The sequence below is a fragment of the Phyllobates terribilis genome, unplaced genomic scaffold (assembly GCF_046119375.1).
Source record: "Phyllobates terribilis strain yellow unplaced genomic scaffold, ASM4611937v1 Scaffold_11__3_contigs__length_659146591, whole genome shotgun sequence".
Classification (NCBI taxonomy): Eukaryota; Metazoa; Chordata; class Amphibia; order Anura; family Dendrobatidae; genus Phyllobates; species Phyllobates terribilis.
Genome location: NW_027362771.1, coordinates 233077429 through 233105342, shown reverse-complemented (window position 1 = coordinate 233105342; position 27914 = coordinate 233077429). Strand labels below are relative to the sequence as shown.

The following is a 27914-nucleotide window of genomic DNA, read 5'->3' as shown; positions in this document are numbered from 1 at the left end:
GGCACTGTCAGTATTGATTGGACATTCATCAGAATCGGGCAGATTATGCAAATCACACTCTGAGCAAACTCTGATCAGAGTGTGATCACAGTGCCATCCAATTTTCTAGGAAGAGGAGAAGATGGAGAAAAAAATGTCTCCATCTTCTCCATTGTGTCAGTCCGTAAAAATCAGACCGCACTCAGATGTCATCCGAGTGTAGTCTGAGTTTTTCCACGGACCCACTGACTTGCATGGCGGAGTCCGATTCGATAATTGAATACATGGACTCGGATATTCTGAGATTTTATTTTTTTTACTCGAACAGAGTCGATTCGAGGAAAAAAAGGTGGACATGTGCACGGCGATCCAATGTTTTGTTGGATTGCACTTGGACCAAAAATACAGCCATGTGCATGAACCCTTACAGTGTATCAAGATCTGCCTTTTGACAAGCCTAATGGTAACATCAGGTCAGTTTTTAAAGGGTTATTCTCAAAAAAATAAATTGTCTCTTATCTTTAGGATAGGAAATAACTTGCTTGTCTCTGGAAGTCCAACTATTGTTTTAATTGGGGCTCCTGAGCCTCGAGAACAAGAGTCCGCAGCCATATCTTGAGTATAGTGGAAGTAGACATGCTCAACCTTCACTCCATTCATTATATATGGGATTGCCAGACTAAGGCTACAGTCACACTATCAGTATTTGGTCAGTATTTTACAACCATATTTGTAAGCCAAAATCAGGTGAGGAACAATCAGAGAAAAAGTATAATTGAAACATGTAACCACTTCTGTATTTATCACCCACTCATGGTTCTGGCTTACAAATACTGATGTGAAATACTGATCAAATACTGATAGTGTGAACCTGGCCTAAAGCTGCAATAGACAATTTTCATCAGTTCCATTGACAAAGAATAGAGCAGAAGTCGAGCATGAGCACTTCAACTCCATTCAAGACTGGCTACAGATTCCTTTTCTTTGGATTTCGGTATCTGGATCTCAGGGTTGTAACCTATCCCATGAATAGGGAATAACTTGTTTTGTGAGGAAGAGCAGTAAAGATGAGCCTTAATAACTATCTCCTTGTTTTCAAACATATACTCCACCAAGTCAGTCCTTTTGATCCATTTTGCATTGGTTTGTACCTAGTTGAATAAGTGATGAAATGAAAGTGAAACTTTACCACACTCAAAGTCTGGGGGCAAAAGTAGGATTTTTAAATGTGTTAGTTAGTTCCTACAACACAGATATGATGGTTTATATGGCTAGTAGTAGGATTTAACTGACATTCCTGGAGTCTCGCTTGGTTAAATTTTAAGGTTGCATTCAAACAAAAATTTGTGTGAGTGTTATCATTCAGAGAAACAGACCAAGTTTTTTCTTAGGTGTCATCCTAGTTACTTTCGTCTTTTTTTGCCATCCATATTTTTTCACTGAAGCAGGTAGAGGGTTGGAACTTCTTTTATCCATTAGTTCTTAGCAATGTATCAGTTAAAAACGGATGAAACTTTGATCAAACTCTGAAGTGCAAAGTAAGTGTTTTGTGTTTCACCTATTTTACATGGATCCCCATAGACTCTAATGGCCGAGTCTAATCCGCACAATAAATGAGAATAGGACATGCTCTGAGTCTCACAGACTTTGTCAAAGAACAGAGCTCTGACAAAGAGCGCTGTGTGCGTTTGAAACGCGTTGCTGCTGATGTAAATACCATGCATTGAATTTTTATATACATTTTTTTTAATACATTTTTGCAAACTTTAGAAGCTGGATTTTTCTTTGTGCAGTATGAAACTAATACTGGGAATCCCAGATTGCCAGAGGCGAAAATATATAGCAGCCAGGAGTGGCAAACACAGAACAGCTGAGACCATCAAAGCCAGAAGCTCTCAACTGAACAGATTAACTCCTGCACTGCTCGCAGAAACCTGCACCGTTTAATATGATAGTGAATTGATTCTAATCAAGGCAGTAGTATGTGAAATCAGACACTGCGGTCTTTTGGCCTCTCTCTGTCGTGGTACACCCATGACAATTCTTCTTGTGAGTACTGGTTCATTCAGACATCCATACGAACACTGTTTAAGGAGCCCCACACTTGCAGCCTAATTATGGAGTCAGAATATATACACTAAACACACATACGGTCTGCAGAGCACTGTTGTACAATTGATATTACCATTATTTGGTCACTGAATGGTGGTATTATCAGTCCTAGTACCGTAGCTTTAGCTAAAGAAATACTCCCATCTATATATTTTTTAAATAAATATGTATATACTGTAAATATATATACATGTAGTGTAGTGTGATTGAATTAATATACTCCCCTACTACTGTGTCCAAGGTTATCCAGCGCCGATATGCTCCTCTTCTCAGTGATATCACCGCAATTCCTACTATCTGGCTGGCACAATGCTCTATGCCTGAGCCGGAAGTCTCTTTTACAATGTGAGTCTGTAATGACCGGAGGTCTGAGAGAAATCCAGTGAGTCACAAACTGAGACAGAGACAGAAATAAACAACACTTTCTTTACTTAAACAGGGATTAGACTAAAATTCAGTATTGCATGAATCAGTCTCAGGTTCTACCTGGGACACTGTCTCTACTAACTACACAGAATGAGCAAAAGCTGAAATCAATGTGCCAATCTCAAGGTTCCCAGTTTATGTGAATTATACTAAAGATATGGAACAATTTTACCTAAACACTGTGTCAGTCTAGTGTGGGTGTTCTATAGGGACCCCTGAGATGGCACACTGAGTACAATCCTACCACTATTAACAATAACAATTCATGAAACTATACCAATTGCTCTTATTCCCCTAGTATAGGGATACCCGGGTATCTTAAAGTTACGGTACCGTTAACCTCAGATGTGGTCTATTACAGGCCTGTGAATCGCGGTGGCTGCAGCTAGTCCTGAAAAACTTTGGCGCCAAATAAAAAGCAACATTTACAAAAACAGCAAAGGTTCCTTGTCTTGTCGGCCAATGCTGAGCCCACATGCTAGGGACTTTAGTCAGGTTAAGGTCTGGGAAGAACTCTTCACCAGGCTTGTCAGTATCCTCTCAATGTGAATGGCACCGGACCACGTCTCTCCTCTCGCAGTTACTCACTGTTTTCCAGACCACTGACCACGTGCGCCGTCACAGAGATAATATCCTCAGTCTCTTTCCTTCTCACTCGACACTTGGCTCTTTCAGCACAAAGTCTCTAGTCCACTCAGCATGGACTTCCACAAAACTCCAAAGAGCCACACAGCTTTCCCCGGCTCAGCACTCGTTCTTAAGCAGGGACAAAGCTTCACCAGGGCCAGGGGTTAACAACCCCCACAGGAAAGCTTGTAGAAAAAGAGTCTTGTTACAGTTCAGTCCTCACAGTTCTCCTCAGACTCCTAGTCCAGCGTCTCACACAGCAGACACCCTCAGAACACACAGGGTTTCCTGATCTGCCCCTGTGCTGAGCTCAGCCAGGAAAAATCCACAGGGTCCCAATGCTCTCCTGCTGCTATCACAGTTCACACTCTCACAAGTATATAGAGACTTACATTGTAAAAACCATTTCCGGGTCACGCAAAAGACTCTGAAGAATGATGATGTCACAGAGAAACAGAGCAGAATGACTCTGAGTCCTGGAGAAGGCGGCGGTAGGTGCATATATTAATACACACACACTAAACTAGATGCACATTTTTATACACATTTATTAAAAAATATAGAAGGGAGTGCTTCTTTAATGGTGGTATTATCACTATTACCACTATGGTGGTATTATCACTACGGTATATTCTGGTAATATGGTCTGGTATCATTTGTCTGTTATATTGCAATATTATTATTACTATTATATTTCTAATAATATCGCTATATAAGATTTAATAAGTAGTAGTACATTTTGGTTTCCTGTAGGCAGGGTAATTTAAGTAATCTAGAGACCCCACTCTATGTAAAGGGCCAGAGTCAGCATGGGCCTGTGTGCTTTCAAATGCCACTGCTGTCCCTGTGGTAAGATATTGGGGAGTGATCACAGAATCATCAAAAGTCTTGCTGTACATAGTCAACAGGTTTGCAAAAAATATGTTCAGAAAAAAAGACTGGGCCAAGAAATGCTTAGCCAAGAAGTGTAATACTTTGATGCATGTGATGGAGAATGGTTTTCTTGAAAGATGCAGACTTTTTTCCAGATCTTTTCTGTTCTCCTGATCCAGCCACGGGCCTATCCATCTAGTCCACAAAACATTGGAAAAATCACTTTCAGCTATTTCTTGGCCCAGTCATGACATTTCAACTTCTGGGTCTTGTTCAGTGTTGGTCGGGTTCCATCCTTCCTTAGTTTGGACATGTCTCTGAGCAGTGAGCACCTTATGCTTCTGAGAACTCCAGGGAGGTTACAGTTCTGGAGTATGGCACCATTGGAGGATAATGAATTGCTTCGCTTTCAATTTTTCCCAAATCTTTGTCAGTTAATGTGCATTTTTTTTTGTCAACACGTTTTTTGCAACCCTGTTGACAATTTGCAGCTAAACTTTTCTGTGATCACAATATTTTAGCAATTTTAAGAGTTCTGCACTTCTCTCTAAGACTTGTAACAATTTTTGACTTTTCAGATTTAGTTAAATCTCATTTTTGGCCCATTTTGCCTGGGGAAAATAAGCTGCTTAATAATTCAGTACATCTTCATAAAGGGTGTTGTTGATATACTTAGGCCACATTCTCCTTCATTGCACAAATACACATTACCTGATCTGCTTCACACTAATAAGTATTCAAATTTATACAGCTTGGAGTTTTTTAAAAGACTCATAAAAATGATATGGTCAAAACACTCACTTGCCTAATAATTCCGCACACAGTATGAAACTAATCTGTGGTGTAACATGAAGCTCATGAGGCTCAATACAAAAGCTCCAAAGGGGCCACCAATTATTGCACGTCTTTATTAGCACTGGTCTTTTCATATTTGTCAAAGGGACTTTTTTGGCTCCTTAGGCTCCAGGTGCAATTTTAACCCCTGCACCTGCACTGCCCTTGGAACTAGTCACCATTCCCATGTCACAGGACATGTGAGGTCTGTGATTGATTACAATGGTCACGTTACTAGAACAGTGCTTTGTCACAAAAACATCCAATGATGTATTGTTCTAGTCACATGACCAACACCATCAGTTTTGCATCAGTATTTGTAAGCCATATCCAGGAATAACATTTACAGAGAGAAAAACTGTAATGGGAAAGTTCTCATTTCTTCTGTGGCTTGAACCCTTTCATGACTTTGATTAACAAAAACGTATGCAAAATACTGTCCAAAATGCTGGTCTTTTTATGTATTATTATCTTATTATGTAAGACTGATGATTCTTTTTTTGCTGTATCTCTCTTTCAGAGTTTTGGCACTGATAATATTATTTGCACAGTATCTCAGAAACATTACTCTTATTTTACCTTGCTATAAGATTGGAAGAGGAATAAAGACTTACAAATTGCAAGTCTTCAAAATGTTTCCGGTAGGTAAAAACTATTAAACATGACATTATACAAATTTTACATTGTTTTCCAAAAACAAGAATTTTGTATATATATTTTATTTAATTGAAACTGGTATGAAATTATCGTGTCATATGGTCAATTTTACTTTATATGTCGCATGTCACTGCAACAGATAGTTCGATAATCAATCCCCTAATAAAATGCTGAATATATTAGGAGAAAAAAAAACAAATAGCAGGAAGAAAAGAACCAAAAAAATGTATAAACAATAACTTTTTTTAAAGCAATTGAAAAATGAGTTATCATTTCTAATACTCTGTTTTGATTGATAATAAACATGTTCACCCAGGTCTATACATAATATATATAAATATATTTTCAATACAAGTCATAGTTGACATCTCAATATATAGTATGTGCAGCAATTTTATATACCAGTATATAATATATAAATTATTTAAATATATATAACTAAATGGAAGCCCGATGCTCTCGCATCGGGAGGGCAGTAATGTCACGATAGGGGCAAGCATTGCAGCGTTGAGAATCTCTCCCCCCCATGTGCTCACCCACCTATCCACTCTCTCTTTCCCCCATGTGCTGACTTCTCTCGTCTGTGCTCACTTCTTTGACCTGTCTACCCCATGTGCAATCCCCCTTGTCTGCTGTTTCTCTCCTTCCTGTGCTGTGTTCTCCCCTCATGTGCTGTCCCTCTTGAGCTGTCTCCCCCTGTGTGCTTTCTCTCTCCCCCATCTGCTGTCTTCTCTCATATGATCTCTTCTTTGACCTGTGTACCCCATGTGCTCTCCCCCTTGTCTGCTCTCTCTCTCCACCCCTGTGCTGTCTTCTTCCCTCATGTGCTCTCTCGTTTGAGCTGTCTCCCCGCGCAATAAATCAGACCACCGCCATCTTTGTGCAGGCAGATAGCGGCGGTCACATTAAAACTGCGCATGCGCTCCTCCTGTACAAGGATGGCGGCGGTCAGTGAATCATTTGGCTGATCCCGGAGGCATGTGCGGCGTGTTCGCGATGGTGTTCCGCTGGTGGTACCACGCAAGAGGCTGGTACCACCAGCGGTTTCCATATTGAGACACCCATCTCTTGTGCTCCTATGAAGTGAACATGGACTTGAGTGAAAAAGTTATACAATTATTATACTTTTGTCCAGGTAAGTCATGAACCATTAAGTAACAGTGCCACCTTGTGTGTTTATTTTTTTTTTGCCTTATATAAGTTTTATAGGTATCAAGAGTATTGTAGTCTACTTAAAGTGACTGCAACAATTAAGCCTCCTGTTCCAATGTATGTAAAAATTGTCAATTTCAATTGTTGGAAGGGAGCCTATCATGTCCACAGACGCTATTTACATGCAAATATAGGGGATCTCAGCAAAGCAGATGCAGAGCAGCTGTCACTCAATGTGCTGGGAAGTGATTAGAGCTATGTACATTGTGTAGAGAGCAATGAATGTTACAAACCCCTGCACCACCCCAATGACCACTCCAGAGAGCAGCTGCAAGGAGAATAAGCTGAATTTTCCCCCTGTAGCCACTGCTCAAGTAAGCCATCTAACAGTAAATATTATTTACTTGCAGATTATCCCTGTATCTGTAGATAGTGTTTTTGGACTTGATTGGTTCCCTTTAAATTGATATTAGTATGCAATTGTGATTGACAATTCTCTCTCTACGTAAAGTGGCTTGAGAAAGTATTCACCTCCTTGGCTTTTGACCTATTTTGCTACATTACAACCTGTGCTTAAATATTTTTGCAATCCAATTTGTGTGTGATGCATCAGCACTACATAGTCTAAGTTGGTGAAGTGAAATGAGAAAAATATAGGCATAAATTAAATATACGGGATCAAATGACTAAAAGTTGGTATGTGCAAATGTATTCACCCATTTTGCTATGCAGTCCCTAAAAAATTCTGGTGCAAGCAATTACCCACATAAGTCACATGCTTAGTGAAAGGAAATCCACCTTTGTGCAATTTAAGTCTCACATGGTCGGTCAGTATATACACACCATTTCTGAAAGGCCACAGAGACTGCAAAGCCATTAAGCACGAAGCACCACTAACCAAACAACACCATGAAAACCAAGGAGATCTCCAATCAAGTCAGGGACAAAGTTGTTGAGAAGTACAAGTCAGGGTTGGGTTATAAAAAAATATCCCAATCTCTGATGATCCCCCAGAGCACCATCAAATCCATTATCATCAAAAGGAAAAAACATGGTACCATAACAAACCTGCCAAGAGAGGGCCGCCCACCAAAACTCTAAGCAAGGAGGGTATTATTCAGAGAGGCAGCACAGAGACCAAAGGTAACCCTGAAGGAGCTGCAGAGTTCCCAAGCAGAGACTGGAATATCTGTCCATACGACCACAATAAGCCATACACTTTGTAGAAGTGGCCTTTATGGAAGAGTGGGCAGAAAAAAGCCTTTACTTACACACAAAAATTGTAAGGCTCGCTTTGAGTTTGCCAAAAGACATGTGGGAGACTCCTCAAAGGTATGGAGGAAGGTGCTGTGATCAGATGAGACCAAAATTTAACTCTTTGGCCACCAAGGTAAACGCTATGTCTGGCGCCAAACCGACACAGCTCATCACCCTAAGAACACCATCCCCACAGTGAAACATGGTGGTGACAGCATCATGCTGGGGGATGTTTTTCGGCAGCAGGGACAGGGAAAATGATCCAAATCGAGAGGAAGATGGATGGTGTGAAATACAAGGATAGTCTTAAGATATTCTTAAGCAAAATCTATTTCAGTCTGTCAGTGATTTGAGACTGGGGACGGAAATTCACTTTCCAACAAAACAATGACTCAAAGCATCCTGCTAAAGCAACACTCATGTACTTTAAGAAGAAACGTGTAAATGTTAGGGGTCCCCTAATCAGGTTTACCAGCATACAACACTTTCCTGGCTCCAGACCAGAAAGGGGAGCTCCTCCCCTTCAAACTGGAACCTGGAGGCGGGGTTAGAGAGAGTTAGTTGAAAGCAGTTGGAGACAGAAGAGTGACGAGGAAGGACCTGGGGAAGGGAGCTGTGGAGAAGCTCTCCCCAGGAGAGAAGCGCAAGTGAACCGGACACCGGAGTCCGTGGTTGTGGGGCACTGAAGGCCCAGCAGCTAAAGCCGGAGGGCAGGAGACTGCAGGTCTCCTGGCCCCACCAGACGCCCGGCGGCTCAGCAGCATCATAGGGCCCAGCACCGCCACGTGGGAGCCACACTTCAGGAAGGCCCGAGCTGCCTGCCATACGGATGAGGAAAAAGACGTTTTACTCAGGGACCAGGGCTGCAGAATAGCTTCAAGCAGCAGGGCCAAAGAGAATAGCGCAGAGGGAAGGCCTACAACTCCACTTGGCGAGGTGGATCCCCGACCTGCTTCTGGGCTGCCCGGACCTCCACCACCAGCTAGTACCCATGCCCCGGTCTGCTCTGACAAACCGCAAGTAAAAATAGAGGAAACCGCCATTAATTTGTTGTCTGGTCATTATCTGCGCCCTCAGCCCTGCACTACACCGCACCAACAACATCTACCTCCACAATTCATCATATACTGCCCTGGGGCTTAGCTCTGCCTGTGGAGAGCTGAACCAACTCTGCTGCGTCACCTTCAGCTCCAGTGGATCTGCACCGCAGCGGCGGCCTCATATAACCGCATACCACAGGTGGCGTCACGAACATTATCTCTAAAAACTTTATTCCCTTTTACTTATCCTTTAATTGACCTCCCTGGGTCACGGACCGGGTCACTGCCACCGTGACATCCCCCAGCATCGACCGGCCCGGCTACCGAGTGCCCCACGGCCCAGGGGGCGCGTCAAAAGCCCCTTATTGTTCTCACCAAACCCCCTTTTTGATGCTCTGAAAAATGCCCCCACCCACAAACACAGAGAGCATAATACCCCCACACCTGTCAGTATGATGGCCCCCACTCAGCTTGAAGTCCACACAGCCATCCATAAGAATGAAACCCCCACACGGAATCATTCCCCACACAGTATAATGGCCCCTCAGTATGATGTGCCCTCAGCCCACCCCATACAGTATTATAGTCCCCACAGCCCCCTACCCAGTAGGATGGCCCCTTAGCATAATGCTCCCATGACCCCTCAGTATAATGCTTCCACAGCCCCCACTCAGTATGATTATTGCCCTCAATATGATAGTCCACAGCCGCCCACCTCACAAACTATCATAATTCCCACAGCGTCCTACAGCATATGATTTCCCCTCAGCATGATTCATCCACAGCCCCTTACTCAGTATGATGGGCACTACAGCCCACCTATCACTTAGTATGGTGTCCCCCAATGCCAGCCGCACACAATATGATGGTACCCACAGCCAGCCCCCCCCACTCAGTATGATGGCCCTCAAAGCCGGTATCCCACTCAGTATGATGGACCCCAAAGCCAGGCCACCACTCAGTATGATACTCCCACACAGTATGATGGCACCTCAGTTTAATGCTTCTAAAGCCCTTCATTATGATGTCCCCCACAGCCACTTACTCAGTATAATGGTCCCCATAGCCAGCCCCCACTCTGTACGATGGTCCCCACTGTCAGCCCTCCACTCAGTATGATGGCCCCCACAGTCCACCCCCCACTCAGTATGATGCCCTCACAGTCTACTCTCCACTCAGTATGATGTCCTCACAGGATCCCGCTCAATTTGATGCCCCTCACAGCCCCTCACTTGGTAAGACGTCCCCACAGCCTCCAATCAGTATGATGTCCCCTCATCCCATTCCCCCTGACGCACTGCTCAGGTCTGTGAAAAATGCATTGCAGGCAGGATGTACTGATGTCATCGCACCTGCAGAGCCTTCAGCTCCCTGATCCCTGGTGTCAGAATCCTGAGGGTGCAGAGAGGGACAGACTGGGACTAAAATTCAGCATTTGGCATTTGAAAGCACACAGGCCTATGCCAGCTCAGTCCACTTACCAGATTGGGGTCTCTATTACTTAACTTACCCTGCCTGAAGGAACTCAAGATTTACTACTACCTATATTTCCAATAATACCGCTATATCATATTTATTAATAATAATAATGCAATGGGATTTAGATCCAGACTCACTGCTGGACACTTCAGAACTCTCCATCGCTCTGTTTCCATCCATTTCTGGGTGCTTTTAAAGTATGTTTGGGGTCATATTTCTGCTGGTATACCTATGACCTAGGAGGCAAAGCCAGCTTTCTGACACCGGGCACTACATTGCGACCCAAAATCCTTTGGTAATCTTCAGATTTCATGATGCCTTGCACACAGTCAAGGAACCCAGTGCCAGGGGCAACAAAACAACCCCAAAACATCTTTGAACCGCCACCATATCTGACTTTAGGTAGTGTTCTTTTCTTTGTAGGCCTCATTCAGTTTTCGGTAAACAGTAGAATGATGCTCTTTACCAAATAGCTCTATCTTGGTCTCATCTGTCCACAAGACGCTTTCCCAGAAGGGTTTTGCTTACTCATGTACATTTTGGCAAATTGCAGTCTAGCAGTAAGGTCATCCTGAGCCTCCTGCTATAGCGTTTCATTTCATTCAAATGTTAATGGATTTTTCGCGCTGACACACAATTCAAAGATTGAGTCAGCTTCTCCCCTTTTTCAGGTGTGATTTTCATATTGCCCCCACCTGTTACTAGCCACAGGTGAGTTTGAATGAGCATCACATGCTGGAAACAATGTTGTTAACCCACTATTTTGGAAAGTTGCCAACAATTTTGTCCGGCCCATTTTTAGGCTTTGGTGTGAAATGATGTCCAAGTTGCCTTTTTCCCTGTTTTTTTGTGTTGTTCCAATACACACAAAGGAAATAAACATGTGTATAACAAAATATGTGCAATTGCAATTTTCTGGGAGAAATACTTAATTTCCTGAAACAATTTCAAGGGTGTCATCACTTTCGGCCATAACTGTATATGCATGTGGTATAAAGTGAGTATATTAATATACTCTGCCTTCTCCAGTATCCAACACTGTTCTGCTCTGCTTCTTAGTGATGTTACTGCTCTATAGACTCTCTGGGTCACGCTGTGCACTGTGTGACCCAGGAGTAACTCTTACAATGTAAGCCTATGGAGCATCAGACCAAGACTCCATAGACTTACACTGTAAAAGAGACTTCTGTCTCACGCATAAAATGAGCTGAAGAGTCTGAACTGTGGTAACGTCACTGAGAAGAGGAGCAGAACAGCACTAGACACTAGAGAGCGTGGCTGTAGGTGAGTATATTAATACACTCACACTACATTACATGCATATACAGTGGGGAAAATAAATATTTGATACACTGTCGATTTTGCAAGTTTTCCCACCTACAATGAATGGAGAGGTCTGTAATTTTTATTGTAGGTACACTTCAACTGTGAGAGACAGAATCTAAAAATAAAAAAAACAGGTAACCCCTTTGTATGATTTTTAAATAATTAAATTGCATTTTATTGCATGAAATAAGTATTTGATCACCTACTAACCAGCAAGAATTCTGGCTCTGAGACCTGTTAGTTTTTCTTTAAGAAGCACTCCTACTCTGCATCCATTACCTGTATTAATTGTACCTGTTTTAATTCATTACCTGTCAAAACACTCAATCACATGCCAACCTCGCTACCATGGGCAAGACCAAAGAGCTGTCTAAGGACACCAGCGACAAAATTGTAGATCTGCACAAGGCTGGAATGGGCTACAGAACAATAGGCAAGCAGCTTTGTGAGAAGGCAACAACTGTTGGCACAATTATTAGAAAATGGAAGAAACACAAGATGACTATCAATCTTCCTCGGTCTGGGGCTCCATGAAGGATCTCGCCTCGTGGGGTAAGGATGATTCTGAGAATTGTGAAGAATCAGCCCAGAACTACATGGGAGGACCTGGTCAATGACCTGAAGAGAGCTGGGACCACAGTCTCAAATGTTACCATTAGTAACACACTACGCTGTCATGGCTTAAAATCTTGCAGGGCACGCAAGATCCCCGTGATCAAGCCAGCAGATGTCCAGGCCCATGTGAAGTTCGCAAATGACCATCTAAATGATCCAGAGAAGGCATGGGAGAAGGTCATGTGGTCAGATGAGACCAAAATAGAACTTTTTGGTATCAACTCCACTTGCCGTGTTTGGAGGAAGAAGGATGAGTACAACCCCAAGAACACTGTCCCAACCGTAAAGCATGGTGGGGAAAACATCATACTTTAGGGTGCTTTTCTGCACAGGGGACAGGACGACTGAACCGTATTGAAGGGAGGATGGATGGGGTCATGTATCGCGAGATTTGGCCAACAACCTCCTTTCAGAGCATTGAAGAAGGATCGTGGCTGGGTCTTCCAGCATGACAATGACCTGAAACACACAGCCAGGGCAACTGGCTCCTTAAGAAGCATGTCAAGGTCCTGGAGTGGCCTAGCCAGTCTCCAGACCTGAACCCAAAAAAAAATCTTTGGAGGGAGCTGAAACTCAATGTTGCCCAGCGACAGCCCTGAAACCTGAAAGACCTGGAGAAGATCTGTATGGAGGAGTGGGCCAAAATCCTTGCTGCAGTGTGTGTAAACTTGGTCAAGAACTAGAGGAAACGTCTGACCTCTGTAATTGCAAACAAAGGTTTCTGTACCAAATATTAAGTTCTGTTTTTCTATTGTTTCAAATACTTATTTCAAGCAATAAAATTAATTATGTAAAAATCATACAATATGATTTTCAGGATTTTTTTTAGATTCTGTCTCTCACAGGTGAAGTGTACCTACGATAAAAACGACAGACCTCTCCATTCTTTGTAGGTGGGAAAACTTGCAAAATCGGCTGTGTTTCAATACTTATTTTCCCCACTGTAGCTGTCATGTAATGGGTCCATTATAGGTTGAATTCTGTTTTCATCTCCTATGGCAGATGTGAAGCCTTAGAGGGTAATGTGAACTTCAACATTAAACTATTGTTATCTGTTGTTCCCTATACATTCATGTTATACAAAATAATTTCAATATAATATTTTCATTTTGTGTCAATAAGTTTCAAGATATAAATATGTGAAAAACTTTATGATCATTTATATATTTTTTTTATTTCAGATTATTATGGCTATAATGTTATCATGGCTGTTATGCTATATTTTGACCCTGACTGGTGTGTTTCCATCAGATAGTAAAGCATATGGATTTAAAGCAAGGACGGATGCAAGAGGAGAGATAATGTCCAGTTCTCCATGGTTCCGTTTTCCATACCCATGTATGCATGTTTGACATTGCAAGCTGGATCACCTTTTCTTACAACACTGTTCTGTTTCATATCTCTGTTATACTGTTCTGCATTCCTTTTAACTTGCCATTACCATTCACTCTATGGGTAGGGTAACACTGGCACCACTGATTGAACAGTGTCAGAGTGTAGCAGTTACATTTCCATTGATCATATTCATATATTTCCATTGACCCCTTCAAAACCTTTAACATGTATTTACGTCAAAGGTCAAGTCCCTGCCTTTGATGTGGGTTCGCAGCACACCAAGCCCACATCTTTCCCTGCACATGATGACTTATTTATTCAGCCATCATGTGCTTTCAAAAGCTGCAACTGTTAACCAGTTAAATCCCGCTGTCAATCACGGGATTTAACACGCTCCAACCGGAGGTGCTTCATTCATCCTTCCCATCGGCACCCCTGTCATGTAATCCCGGAGGGACGATGGGTTGTCATGACACCCGGGGGTCTGCTAATGTCATTACGAACCTTCTGTGAACGCCGTCCCATGGCTGGTGTTCATAGGAGATCTTGACTTCTAGTATACATAGCGATGCTCAAGCACCGCTAATAATAGCTCAGGTGATCGGGCTATCGCAACTTCAAGTCTCCTAAGGGAACTATTAAACAAAGTAAAAAAAAAGTTTTGAAAAATAAAAATCTCAAAAGTTCAAATCGCCCAAATTCCGCCCCGTTAAAAATAAAACAATTAAAAAAAAGAAAACGGGAAAAAAATCAAAACGCCAGAATTACACTTTTTTATTTTTTTGCCTGCCGCAACATTGCAATACAATTTGATCAATACATAATATCTACCCCAAAATGGTATCATTAAAATCATCAGCTCAAATTGCAAAATATAAGCCTACACACAGCCCCATAGCCCAAAAAATGAAAACACTACAGGTCTCAGAAAATTGCAACTTAAGTGAAATTTTATTTTTCTTTCAAATTTCTGAAATTTTTTTCACCACTTAAATAAAAAAAGCATATACATGGTTGGTATCTGTGTACTCATACTGACCTGGAGAATCATATTGCCAGGACAGATTTACCATATAGTGAACATGGTAAATAAAAACCCAAAAAACTAATTGTGGAATTGCACTTTTTTTTTACAATTTCAACGCACTTGGAATTTTTTTCCCACTTTCCAGTATACTATGTGGTAGAATGAATGGTGTAATTCAAAAGTACAACTCGTCCAACAACGGAAAAAAAAAGCCCTCACGCGGCTATGGGGACTGAAAAATAAAAAAAAGTTATGGCTCTTGGAATAAGGGGTGGAATAAACAAAAGCGCAAAAATGGAAAATCGCAAGGTCATGAAGGGGTTAAAAATAGCAGAGAAACAGCACACCACAAAGGTCTAAGAAAAGTTTGTCTATGATTGTTATTTTATGCTAAATGTTAGAATTTACTAAAAAATCACAGTTCCTTTATAAGATATGATTAATTTATAGTTTTCATAATTTATAGATGTTTTCAGTCTACAAACAAAAGAGTTGATAATTCTACATATTTTCTTGCCTTCTAAAACAATTTGGACCATAATAGATTCCACATATTCAGTTTCTATTTCATTCTGATTACACAAGCCTTAGACTATGTTCATATTGTGTTTTACCCCCATGTGAGTGGCTCTGTCATGGCTTACGTCTGATGCCCTAAGAAACAGGATTTTAGCATATGCTCTGAAGGTATCATTGACTATAATGATGAAGAAGGAGTCACAGTGTGCTCTGTCAGACATAATTTTCTGCTGTATATGCTTATTTGAGCAAAAACACGCAGTTGATGCCCACCTCCAAAAAGTGGCGTGTAGGGCCAAAAATGATGTCCAACAGAGCACAATGCAATGCAATCCGGTCAGAGGGGCATCGCAGGCCCATGCTCGGTGCCTCCTCTGTAGAGATGAGCGAACTTGTTCATTAAACGTTCGCCAATCTCAAAGTCGGCATGAACATTGCACATTCGGATTCGTGTTCGGACCCCCGAGCATTTTTCCTCAAAATCGGCAAAATTCTGCCAAAGTTCGTTAAATGATCACGTTTCCACTAATGCTTTTGTAAGGACTTTGGCTAGGATAGTGGTGCTGTATGATGAGGAGGGGGGACTTGTTTGATGAGGGGAGGGGGTTGGGAGAGGTCAGAGGAGCGGCGAACTGTTATGCTTAATAATTTTTTTCTTAACTTAATGTATGAAGATTCCGGCAGCCAATCAGGGCGCAGAAACCATCCACAACGTTCAGACACAAGGGATTGTGTCATTGGATGCTGAAGTCACATGTCCCGCTGCATATAAAGCATGGACATCTTATTTTGGCGCAATTTTTTCAGTATATCGGTGCAGAGAGGCTGCTCCTACTGCTACAGGATAGTGTTATGGGATGGGTGGTGAAACCACTGCGTTGTGGTGCGAGGAGAGCCCGGAGGGGCGTAACTAGGGACCTCACCAAATCCGACCTCGGATGCACGTTGGCTAGACTACTCCATAATCCGAGGAGGGACCGGGAAGGTGGGCCAGGTGTTAATCCGGGACTGACCTCAGGTGGATGGCAGCTGATGACAGGAGTTACTGTCCTCTGGCCATTGGCTGGGGACACTTTAGGACTTTGTGTGCCCCCTTAAAGAGGCAGGAAGCAGGCGCACACCCCAAGTAGTGGCAGCGTAGAGGGAAGTCGGAGGAGCGGGACACACCGGCTGGAGGCCGCGGCGTTAAGAAGGTCGGCGTCTCTGCCTCCTGCCCCTCTCCCCCGGCAGAGATGCCGACCTTCTAACCACCGCGGCCTCCAGCCGGCGACTCAGTTAGATAGTTATCAAGGCAGTTGATTGTCAGTCAGCTAGTTCAGATACATAGGATCCTGTGTGACTGTGAAATCGACCTTCCAGCAGATCAATCCTTTTTGCTAATTGTGTGGTCCAGAGACACCAGACCACATTTTCAACATATATCTCTTTTGTTATGGGAGGAGTCCACACTTCTGAATCTAACTTCTTTGTGCTAATAGCGTGCTCCAAAAACCAGGTCACATTTCTACATAGAAATATTTTGTGCTGGTAATATTGTTTTCCACCCAGGAGTCTATATTTAAAAATGTACATTCTTTGTGCTAATAGCGTGGTCCTGAAACAAGGCCACATTTCTGCATATAAATATTTTGTGCTGCTAATATTTTCGTCTAGTCAGGAGTCCACATTTGAAAATCTAAATTATTTGTGCTAATAGTGTGGTACTGAAACACACTTCAGCATATATATTTTGTGCTGCTAATATTTTCATCCATCCAGGAGTCCACATTTTAAAATCTAAATCCTTTGTGCTAATAGCGTAGTCCTGAAACCAGGCCACATTTCTGCATATAAATAAGTACTGCAGAATGACCCTGTAAAGATTTTAGGTTGCTAGGTGTTCCCCAGTCTGGCGCTTTTTTAAAGTGTGGACAATAAAAGAACAGTTATTTATAACCTGTGCCATACCAAGGTCAGCAGGGGCCTGACCACTAACAGCCTGACTACCACCAGCATGCTCAGGCACATGTCATCAAAGAACCCGACTAAGTGGGACAAACGCCTGGGTCCACAATCCGTGTCTGGAGGTAACACCACTGCCTCTTCCCCTGTGCTACATGCTTGCCAATCCCCTAACCAAGACGCAGACGCGGATGCCTCCCGCCCTGAACCTGTCGTTTCACATCTGCAAGCACCATCAGCAACCAGGTCCAATTCTTTGTTCCCGCACAGTGTTCAGCTGTCCCTCTCTGTTAGGAATTGTGGTTCTGTGCTCCCACCTGGGAATGGAGCAAGTCCGGTGCTGCGCTGCTCCGGTCGCAGATGCAGCCGTTGTCCTGACCCTGGAGGCGGAGCTACTATGTGTGCACAAAGACTGCCCCAATCTTTTGGAGCATTGCGTTCTGGTGTTCTAGGATGTGTGAGGACACGGGATGCCGTGTCTTTCACTGATTTCTCTGGTTGACAGGCAACACAGGACGCTGCTGTGTCTGGCACTAAGCAGTGATGGGATGTTGTCCATTCTGATGTTTAAACTAGCAGGAAGTGGCTGTCTGGGGATGATTGGGAGGTATTCAACACCTGATCATTAGGCGGGCTATTTAAAACTGCTCCTTGCTCAGTCCAGTACTTTCAGAGGTACTCACCTGGCTCTTGACTAGTCACCAGCTGTGTCACCAGACGCCAGCTGTCCGGCGACAGTGGGCCTGGAAAGGCCTCTGCCAAAGTCCCCCTTCCATTTACTGGCAGCTGAGTGAAGAGTGTTCCCGGCACTCAAGGGCTCACCTAGCTGAGCAGCTTGTGCCAAGTGCTGGTTTGGTGCCAGTCTTGCTGGGTCCCTCTGCAAAGTGCATAACACTATCCCAGCACTTGGAATGTATGCGGAAATACCAGGCCACCCACTGGCCCAAACACCAAATGGATACATTTGCAGGCTAATTGCCCTGTAAATGTTGCCGTTTAGGCTTGTGAACACTGAGGTTTTCTGTAACCTCATGGCGGTGGCCGTCCCTTGGTACTCTGTCCCCAGCCACCAGTTTTTTTCCTCGTGTGAAGTCCCCGCCTTCCACCAGAACGTGTCCCTTAACATCTTCGGTGCCCTGACCAACACAGTTACTGGGAAGGTCCACTTAACGACCGACACGTGGGCAAGTGCTTGTGGCCAGAGACGCTACATTTCCCTGACAGCACACTGGGTGAACCTTGTGGAGGCCAGGACAGAGTTGGACCCTGTGATGGCACACATGCTACTGACGCCAAGCATTGCGTCTCTAGTTCCAGCAGGGTTTCCTCTACCTCCTACACCAGTTCCTGCACCCCCTTCTCATCATCCTCCTTCTCTGAATCCTCATCTCAGAGCACATCGTCCATACCAGTCGCAAGCTAGAAGCACTGCAGCACTGCCTCAGTGAAGTGGCAACAGGCTCTGCTGAAACTAATTTGTTAAGGTGAGAAACAGCACAACGCTGCAGAGTACTGGAAAGGTATAACAGACCAAACAGATCTGTGGCTCTTGCCACTGAACCTACAACCAGGCATGGTCATGTGTTAATAGCAGTAACCTGGTGGCAGCTATGAAGTTGGCAAGCTCGTATGTACCATGCCTAGCCCACATGATCAACTTAGTGACTCAGCGTTTTCTGAAAACTTTCCCAAATTTGCCTGAACTACTTGTGAAGTTATTGTTACATGCACGTCACTAGGTTCAGATAGGGCGAGACGGGTTTCATGAATTCTTTGGAATCCTGGGGGAACCGTTACTCAGGATGACCATAGGCTGCAGCTTCTCTCAGGCACGCGATAGATTGCTGACCAAACACATTTGACAAGAGTCTTTTTCAACAGTTTAACAGTGGAATTTAATCTGAAGCACAGCCAGTGCAATTCAGGGATATTACAGCAACAATCTTCATTACAGTACAGTGTGAACTTCTTGAGCAACTGGCTCTAGTAACAATACAGTAGTTTCTTCACAGGCTTTTCCTTCACAAGGACACAATAGTACAGAGCATTCTTTATCCTGCATGGAGATGGTGGGGGGGAGGGTTTGATGAGGGAGATGATCCCTGTGACACGATTCTTTCCAGTCCTTATCTTCCTGACCAATAATACTCTGCGCTGTTAGTTCAGGGAGCTTATCTGACCAGTGTTTACGTTTTCTCCTGATCTGAATTCTGTTCAGTTGCCTTCTGTCAGATCCTGATAACACACCACCTTTCTCTTAGGCTTCAGCCAGACTACAATAACAAGTTCCCCACAATCCCCCTGGGGCTCTGCTAAAACACTCCCTGTCTCCTGTGACTGTGTTATCCCCTCTAGTTGCTGGATGATTCTGAAGCACAACACTTCCTGCCTCCTGTGCTTGTGTTATTTGTAACAGTTGCTGGATGCTTTGGAAGCAACAGCACTACTTCTGCATGTCACACTCTTCCCTCCTTTTTGAATGTCGTCCTCAACATTCATCTTAATTGGTCAATCTGACCAATTCTGAGACAGTGGTGAAAGCTTAGTACTATATATATAAATTTGCCATTGTCAAATTGGTATAACATTTATAAACATTGATAACAACAACCTATTCTTACGACCTTTTTCTTGTAGGACTCCTGTAAGAAATAAACAATTAACACAATTAAAACAATCAGCATTTCTTCCACTGGAGCTTTTCATAAGTCTTCAACCAGCTCTCTCTCTCACTAGTCTTTCCACCAGGTAACATTGTCCTCGGTGGTGAATACCACGCAAGTGGGCTTACCTGGTCCGTAGGTAGAGATACCTGTTTCCAATCGACAGTCCTTCGCACTTGGCTTGGTTCACCAAGTGTCTCATACGTCAGCATCACAGGCCTCCTCACTTCTCGAGTCGACATCCTCCTGGTGGGTTGTTCCTCAGATACCGTGGGTTCCTCGGTTGCAGGAGTTTCTTCTGCTGCACTCATTTCTCGTACTTCCTCAGATGACCTTGGAACTGCCCCTGTAAGTTCCTGTACTTCTCTTGAATCATCCGTTTCCACCTGGTCTGGTGATTCTGCATCTCCTGAGTGTCGGTCGGTCTCTCCAGTGACCGGTGTTCGATCATCAGATCTGAATTGGACTTCATCTGTACTCCTTGGTACAAACTCTGGAGCCTTGGGACTTAGTTCACTCTCCTGAGGATGGTATATCCCTCTCCTTGCCGATCCGAGAAATACAATGGTGTGCTCTTCTTCATTGGAACTTTCAAGGTCACTATCCACCACCAGAGCTTCAATCTGTGGTGGTCTCTTAGTCAATGTCGGTCTACTTCTGGGAAGTCTTGTTGTGGTGGGAGATAATCACAGGGTAGTAATAAATTCCGATGGACTATTCTGGTTTTCTTGTCCCCTCTTTCCAATAGGATTTCATACACTGGACTGTCATCGGCATTCCTCTTTACGACCACATACACCTTGTCTTCCCAGTACGAACAAAGTTTTCCTGGACCACCTTTCTCACATACGTTCTTGATTAGCACCTGGCTTCTCGGTGCCAATTCTGTTCCATAACATTTTCGATCATAGTACTGCTTACTCTTGCTCTGTCCTTTGGACGCTATGTTGTATGCCTCTGCCATCCATTCCTTCTATTTCTGAACGTACTCCAGATACGTTCTGTAAGTCTCTGACACCAGAGTATCGAACTGTTGTGTTCTGCAACTTAGAACTAAGGAATAGGAGGGAAAAGCTGTCCCTGCACTGAGACTCAGCTAAACTCTACACTAGGGTGGGTGCCCTATTCCTTGTGAATAGCCCCACGGAAACTCCTGTACTGAACTCAAACGAAGACCTGAAGGAAGGGGAATGGGGTCCCTAAAAGATCTAAGTACTGGGAACAAAAACAGGAGACCTCCTAACAGAAAAGTTAGTTGCAGAGACGAAGATTAAAGGGAACAAAACTGGTGGAACAAGAAGTCCCAGGATATCAATTGTCCAAAGCACAAAGAACTTAACAAGGCAACTTAGCCAGAGCACAAGCGTAACAACACTGATGTCCAGCAGGGAATGGGAGACAGGTGCTGAGTAATAAAGAGTGAAGAGATCACGTGACCAAGACACCCAGCACCAGAGGAAAAGACTAGAAGCCAGCAAACCACAACAAGATGGCCGATAGTAAAACAACATAGATTCTAACAGTACCTTCCCTTTTACGAGGATCCTCTGGATCCTCTAGGCCGAGCCTCACCAGGAAATCTCCTGTGAAAAGCCTTAATTAGCCTTGAGACTGAGACGTCCTCGGCCTTCACCCAGGAATTATCCTCGGGGCCGAAACCTCTCCAGGACACAAGATACTGTAATCTCCCTCTATGCCACCTGGAATCCAAAATGTGAGAAATCTCAAATTCATCGTCCTTATCAACAGGAGGAACAGTAGGCTTCGCCTGCTTATCAGGCGTGTCAGCCTTCTTAAGTAACGACACATGAAACACAGAATTAATCCTCCAGGACGAGGGAATGCCCAACCGAGTTGATAATCTGAACCACTTTGAAAGGACTCACAAATTTAGGCCCCAGTTTTTTAGAAGAACCTCTCCTTGAGATACTCAAAAACTTCAATAGCCTCAGTGGACTATTGGACTGTTTTAGCACCCTTCTTGGTGAGATCAGTAGTAGGTTTAGCGATGACAGAGAAATTCTTTATGAATTTCATGTAATAATTGGCAAACCCCAAAAACCTCTGTACGGACTTCAAACCCTCAGGCCTCGGCCACTCCAGCACAGCCTGAACTTGCACCGGGTCCATCTCAAAACCATCATAAGAGACAAAGTAACCCAAAAAACTAATTTTCTGGACAGCAAACTGACACTTCTCCAATTTAGCAAAGAGTATGTTATCTCTCAGTATCTGAAGAACTTCGCGGACTCTCTGCCAATGAGACTCCCGTTTACTTGGAAACCGATTTTGGACCACATAAAGTAGTATTCTACCAATTATCTGATCTTCCCGTTGTGCTCTACGGATTTTTTCTTTTGGTAGTTGTTGAATGGACAGGGGGTGATCTTGTTCTCTTGCTTTTATGGTGGTTTCCACCGTCAATGGTGTGTCTTCCTCTTGATAAGCTAGCACTGCTTGGATAGTGCTCTTAATTGCTTCCAGACTGAATTTGTCCGAGCATTCTTGCAGGAACTCCTCAGGCACTAGTGGCATTCTCGACAATCCGTCAGCATCCGCATTGCATTTTCCTGGCCTGTACTTGATGCTGAAATTGAAGTCAGCTAGTTCAGCGACCTATCTCTGACCCGTTGCTGTCAGTGTATACTTCAAACTCTTTGCTGTAGTAGAGATAATCTCTAAATCATTCACAGATAGCCCATTTCAATGCCAGGAACTCCAATTTTCCGGAATGTAGATGGTAATTCTTCTCGGCGTCTGTCAACCGTCTAGAACCGTAACCGATGACTCTCAATTTTCCATCTTGATGCTGATACAGGGCAGCTCCCAGTCCAACTTGAGAAGCTTCACAATAAAGAACAAATGGTAAGTTGAAATCAGGATATCCCAAGATGGGTGGTTTTACCAGGTAGTCTACTAGTTCTTCCAATACCTCCCGGTGGTCTGCTGTCCAGAGAATGGGCTGTTGGGACAAACGGCGTTGTTTCTTTTAAGCCCGGTCCTACCCGCGTTCTTCTTTTTCTCTGTGGGTGTTGTTGACTCTGTTGTCCCCCCCCCCCCCAAGAGGAGGTTTAGCAGGGCGGCAATCCTGGAGAAGTTCCGGAAGTAAGTATGATAGTAGGAGAGGAATCCTAAGATCTGCCTCAACTCCCCGACAGTAGAGGGCCACTTGTCTTTTAGGGCCAGTACAGAAGCGATTTCTGCTGGGTCCATGGTATATCTTTCTCCGGACACAATATTCCCTAGAAATCGGACTTGCCTTTTGAACAGTTCACACTTGTTTGGGTCAACTTAACTCCATGTTGTTGATACCGCTGTAATACGGTCCTCACGTGTTCAACATGCTCCTGGAATGTTTTGCTGTGTACTACATTGTCATCCAAGTACGGCTGGCAGATATCGTCCCTCAATCTTTCCAAACAGGTCTCCATGCTCCTCTGAAATTCCGCTGTAGCTGAACTGAGCCTAAACGGTATGTGGATCCACTCATATAACCCCCACGGTGTGATGAATGCTGTCAAGGGTCTACTGGACCCTTCAACAAACCCTTGATGGTATGCTTTACCCTGATCGAGGACAGAGAAACAGGTACTTCCTGATAGGCTATCCAGCATAACTTGAATGTTTGGTATCTGGTGCCGATCAGGTACTGACTTTCGGTTTAGTTCCCGGAAATCACAGTAGAGTCTCAACATACCGTCCTTCTTCCTAACACAAACAATAGGAGAGGAATAAGACAATTTCGACTTTTGGACCCAACCTCTGTTGATTAGATCTTGTAAATACTCTTTCACTTCACGGTGTAATGGCTTCATCACAAACTTCTGGTTACTGGGGTCGTGTCTTTCAAATTGATTTTCAATTGCCACGACGGGATACAGACTATATCAGAGTCATCTTTACAGAATGCATGACACTCTTCTCTCAGCATCTGTTTTGCTATCGCTATATCTTCAGCACACAAGTATTCCAGGGATACTGGGGGATCCCAGGACCCTGAGGTGGGTCATGCAATTTCCTCCCCTGTGCAACTCCTGTTCCTTAGTTGGGAGACTGAATTCACGGTAGATCCCTGGGCGGGTCTCCCACTGGCTGGATATACCGTTTTAACTATTTCAATGTGGCCTAACACAGTCTTTGGATCCAGTCTAATTTCTTGTTTCATAGTATTCATCACAGGTACTATCACTCGAGCAAACCCACCAGTAGGAATCGTAAGCACAGTCTCACCTTGAACTAGGCCTTCCAGAAGTTCTGAGGAGTCTTTTGGCACGAACAATCTTTTCTGGACTTTTCTTCCCGGTTCTACCCGGACTCCACACCTCACCCTCACCATTTGGTTTGCAGGGATGATGATTGGGCGCCAGCCTACCTTGACTTCTTTTAGGTCCATTGTATTCTGTGCTTTCTTTACTCTATGAATCACATTTTCTGTCACAGCATTGGGTATGGCAAGTGATGTGGCAATTGCATCCACCACCAGCGTCCCTAACTTGTGTTTCGTGATGACCTCACTGATTACATTATAACCCAGGATAGGATCCCCTGGCCACGTTATGATCACTGGTAGTGTTGAGCCACCCCCGTAGTGTTCGAGTTCGGTTCGGTTCGTCGAACACCCGTGTGTTCGCCGAACTGTTCGTCGAACTGTTCGTCGAACACCTTCGAACACCGTTAAAACCAATGGCAGGCAAACAAAAACACATAGAAACACATAGAAAACACCTTCAAAGGTGTCCAAAAGCTGACAAACTGCTCAGAAGACATAACTAACACATGGAAAAGTGACAAGTACATATAGTCATGCGAAAATAAAAGAGGTGGAGGAGTAAAAGGAGGGGGAGACACAGATATAGGCATGTCATGCCCTTCTAAAATCCAAAAAGTGAGAAGCCGACACGGCCAGTCCGCTCCTGCCCGTGCCACCTCCGTGTCGCCGGGTTTGTGCCAGAGCCGCGGTGAACCCTGATGGCCAGCCCCCCTCTCCCAATACTGGTGCCTGTCCGCTGGTGGGTCGAGCGAGCCCCCCTGTGGTGGAGGCAGCTCTAAACTTTTTAATTTAAATTGTCTCTCTAATTTGAATGAATACACTTTAAATCCATTTACAAGGATCTATTGGAGGGCAAGTCTCATGCCAGCAGCCGCGGTAATTCCAGCTCCAGTAGCGTCCACTAAAGCTGCTGCAGTTAAAAAGCTTTTATAAGGATCGAGCTCGGCTGTCCACCGCAAGGCATCCTACTGCCAGTCCCAGCCCCTATGCCTTGGGGTGCCTCCTGATGCTCTTCACTAAGTATCCCATGGTCCCGAAGCATTTCCTTTGAAAAAATTAAGTGTCTAAACTACAGGTGGTGCAGCTTGCTTAACAGCCGGGATAATCCGCTCACTAGCAGACACTGCTACTAGGCACAAAGTATTTCCTGGGCTAGATGCAGTTAAAAATTTGTAATTAGATACTCTCGTTGGATGCTGAGAAAGCATTCCATAGAGTCTCCTGGCACGCCATATATGATTCTCTTAAAAAGCTTGGGGTAGGGGTCTAGGGGACCCTTTTATAGCCAAAATCACGGCCCTGTATCGCAATACGTCACCTAGGCTGAAGATAAATGGAACTGTAGCACCCTGAGGGCTCGGTTGCTACAGACGTATTGCACCTCACCCAGAGGTGTGATATCTCACTCTCAGGTAAGGATGGAGTGTGGATCAGGACCCGACACCTGCATGCATTACACCACATTGCCGTGGGGCAGGGCGACCAATATGCCCCTGAGATGGGCACGACAGTCCCTGTCCCTGGCTGGAGTGGGGGGAGGGAACACTGAGGAAGGGGAACCCTGTAGTGCAGGAGCAGGGAGGAAGCAGTTCCTGGGTGCATTGAGAAGGGAGTATAAAAGGTGGGCACCATCTTAGTTCAGTGCACAGAAGTCTGAGCAGAAGTGGCAGGGAGCAGGGGCTCTGCATGAGCTCTGCTCTGGAGGCGGGCCTAGTAACAGAGGCCCAGGCCTGGAAGAGGGAGAAGGAAGGAAGAGGAGCGGAGAAGGCTCCAGGAACGAGGAATGAAGGGATCCCAGGGGTGCGGACGGGCGAGTCGCCACCGCACGCCCGAATCCACCTGCGTGGAGGGGTCAGGCCAAAGGGGGAGACCGGTCCCCGAACTAGTGGAGGCAGGAAACGACCCTCAGCTAGAAACCGGAGGCTCTGACATTTTATGTGGCGCAGCCCCTCGCTACACCCGCTAGGAAGGCACCACATAGGGTCAGGGAAACTGGCGCCAAGTTTACCAAGAGGAGGCCCGAGGCAGCCGGACAGAAGTGTTGGTAAGAAAGGCCAGACAAAGGACACACAAAGGGGGTCCTGTGAAGTGCTCCAAAGTTATCTGGGAGTTGTCTGAGCCCCTCACCTGGTGAGCACAGTACGACGTGGGCAGCCGTTACCTGCAGACGTGGTCTGGATAATAAGAACTGTGAGTAAAGGCCCTGAACTGCATCACTGACTCCGTGTCGTTACTGCTGCTGCCCTGCACTATCACCCCCATCCTCCGCATACACTGCCCTGAGGCTATACTCCTCCCGTGGGGAGTTATGCTACGCTCTGCTGCACCCACAACACCAGCCTCAGTGGTCTGCCCTGTAGCGGCGGTTCACTCTGACCGCAATCCACGGGTGGCGTAGTCGGACATTTAAACATGAAAACCACATAAATAGTTCCGCCACTGGTTTGACCGCCCTGAGCCACGGAACTGGGTCGCCGCCACGAAGACTACAACCACCAGCATCCACCAAAAAGGGTCCGGCTCCGGGTGTCCCAAGGCCCAGGGGGTGCGTCAGAACATTTTCATCACCTTTCACAATCACCAATGGGACAAGGCAGTGATGTCCTCTGTCCCCTCTCTTATACATCCTAGTGACGGAGCACCTGCTCTCATCAATTCGCCATAACCCCAATATTAGGTGGATTGAGGTCGGAGGCACCGAGTACAAGTGCTCTCTATTTGCTGATGATGTCCTAGTATATATCACACAATCACATATATCCATCCATGCTGTTATGGCTGAAATAGATCACTTTGTTACATGGTAAAATTTTAAAATCAATGCAGCGAAGTCTGAGGCCCTCGATGTCTCCCTCCCCAAATCCATATAGGATTCCATCCAGTCCAACTTTCCCTTTGCCTGGCCCTCACAGGGTATCAAATACTTAGGAATTCCTATTCATAGAGACCTCTCCCATCTATGTTATCTTAATTTTGGGCCCTTTATTGAACAACTCCATACAGACCACGGTTGGCAAGTTAGAACTGTAAGATTCACTACGTGAACCACTGGTGTTTTGTGGAAAAGCACATGTACATTGCGTTCCAAATTATTATACAAAAAGTGTTTAGGAGTGATAAGGGAAGAATTTGTTTGTTTGTCAGTTAAACTCATTGATGGTGATGTGTGTCAGGGCTCTTTATATCACTGTAAGCAATTGCAGACACCTGTGCTAATTAGTTTGGCAGGTGTGTCCAATGAAAGGCAAGACTACTTAAGAAGGCTCTCTCACATTATTAAGCAGCCTACATTTTCTGCCAAAATGGGAAAGAAAAAGGATGTGTCGGCTGCTGAGAAGCAACAAATTGTGGAGTGTTTAGGTCAAGGCATGACTACAATCAACATTGTGCGATGATCAGGATGAAGTGTCTTGGCAATCAAGAAGTATGTAGCTGATTCACAGTACACACGTGTGCGTGCTGATAAGGGCAAATTGAGGACTCTTTCCTACAGGCAATTACGTCAGGTTGAAAGAGCAGCGGCAAAAAAGCCTTGTCATAGCAGCAGACAAGTTTTTGAAGCTGCTTGTGCCTCCAACGTCCCCCGAACAACAAGATGCAGGGTCCTTCAGAGGTTTGCAGCTGTGCATACGCCATCCTGTCGACCTCCTCTATCCACTTCACACAAGCAGAAACGGCTCCAGTGGGCCAAACATTACATGAAGACTGATTTCAAAACAGTTTTGTTCACGGATGAGTGCCGTGCAGCGCTCGATGGTCCAGATGGATGGAGTGGAGGATGG

At 44.6% G+C, this 27914-nt stretch overlaps 1 protein-coding gene across 7 annotated transcripts in view; it reads left to right on the top strand.

Moving 5' to 3' along the window:
• Window positions 1–27914, top strand: part of SLC23A1 (solute carrier family 23 member 1) — a 457722-nt gene that overhangs the window by 327956 nt on the left and 101852 nt on the right. For all 7 annotated transcript variants that reach the window (XM_073652114.1, XM_073652111.1, XM_073652110.1 and 4 more), the window contains 2 exons: window positions 5372–5492; window positions 13559–13715. In XM_073652114.1, coding sequence (XP_073508215.1) covers window positions 5372–5492; window positions 13559–13715 — 278 coding nt within the window. The remainder of the gene's footprint in view (window positions 1–5371; window positions 5493–13558; window positions 13716–27914) is intronic.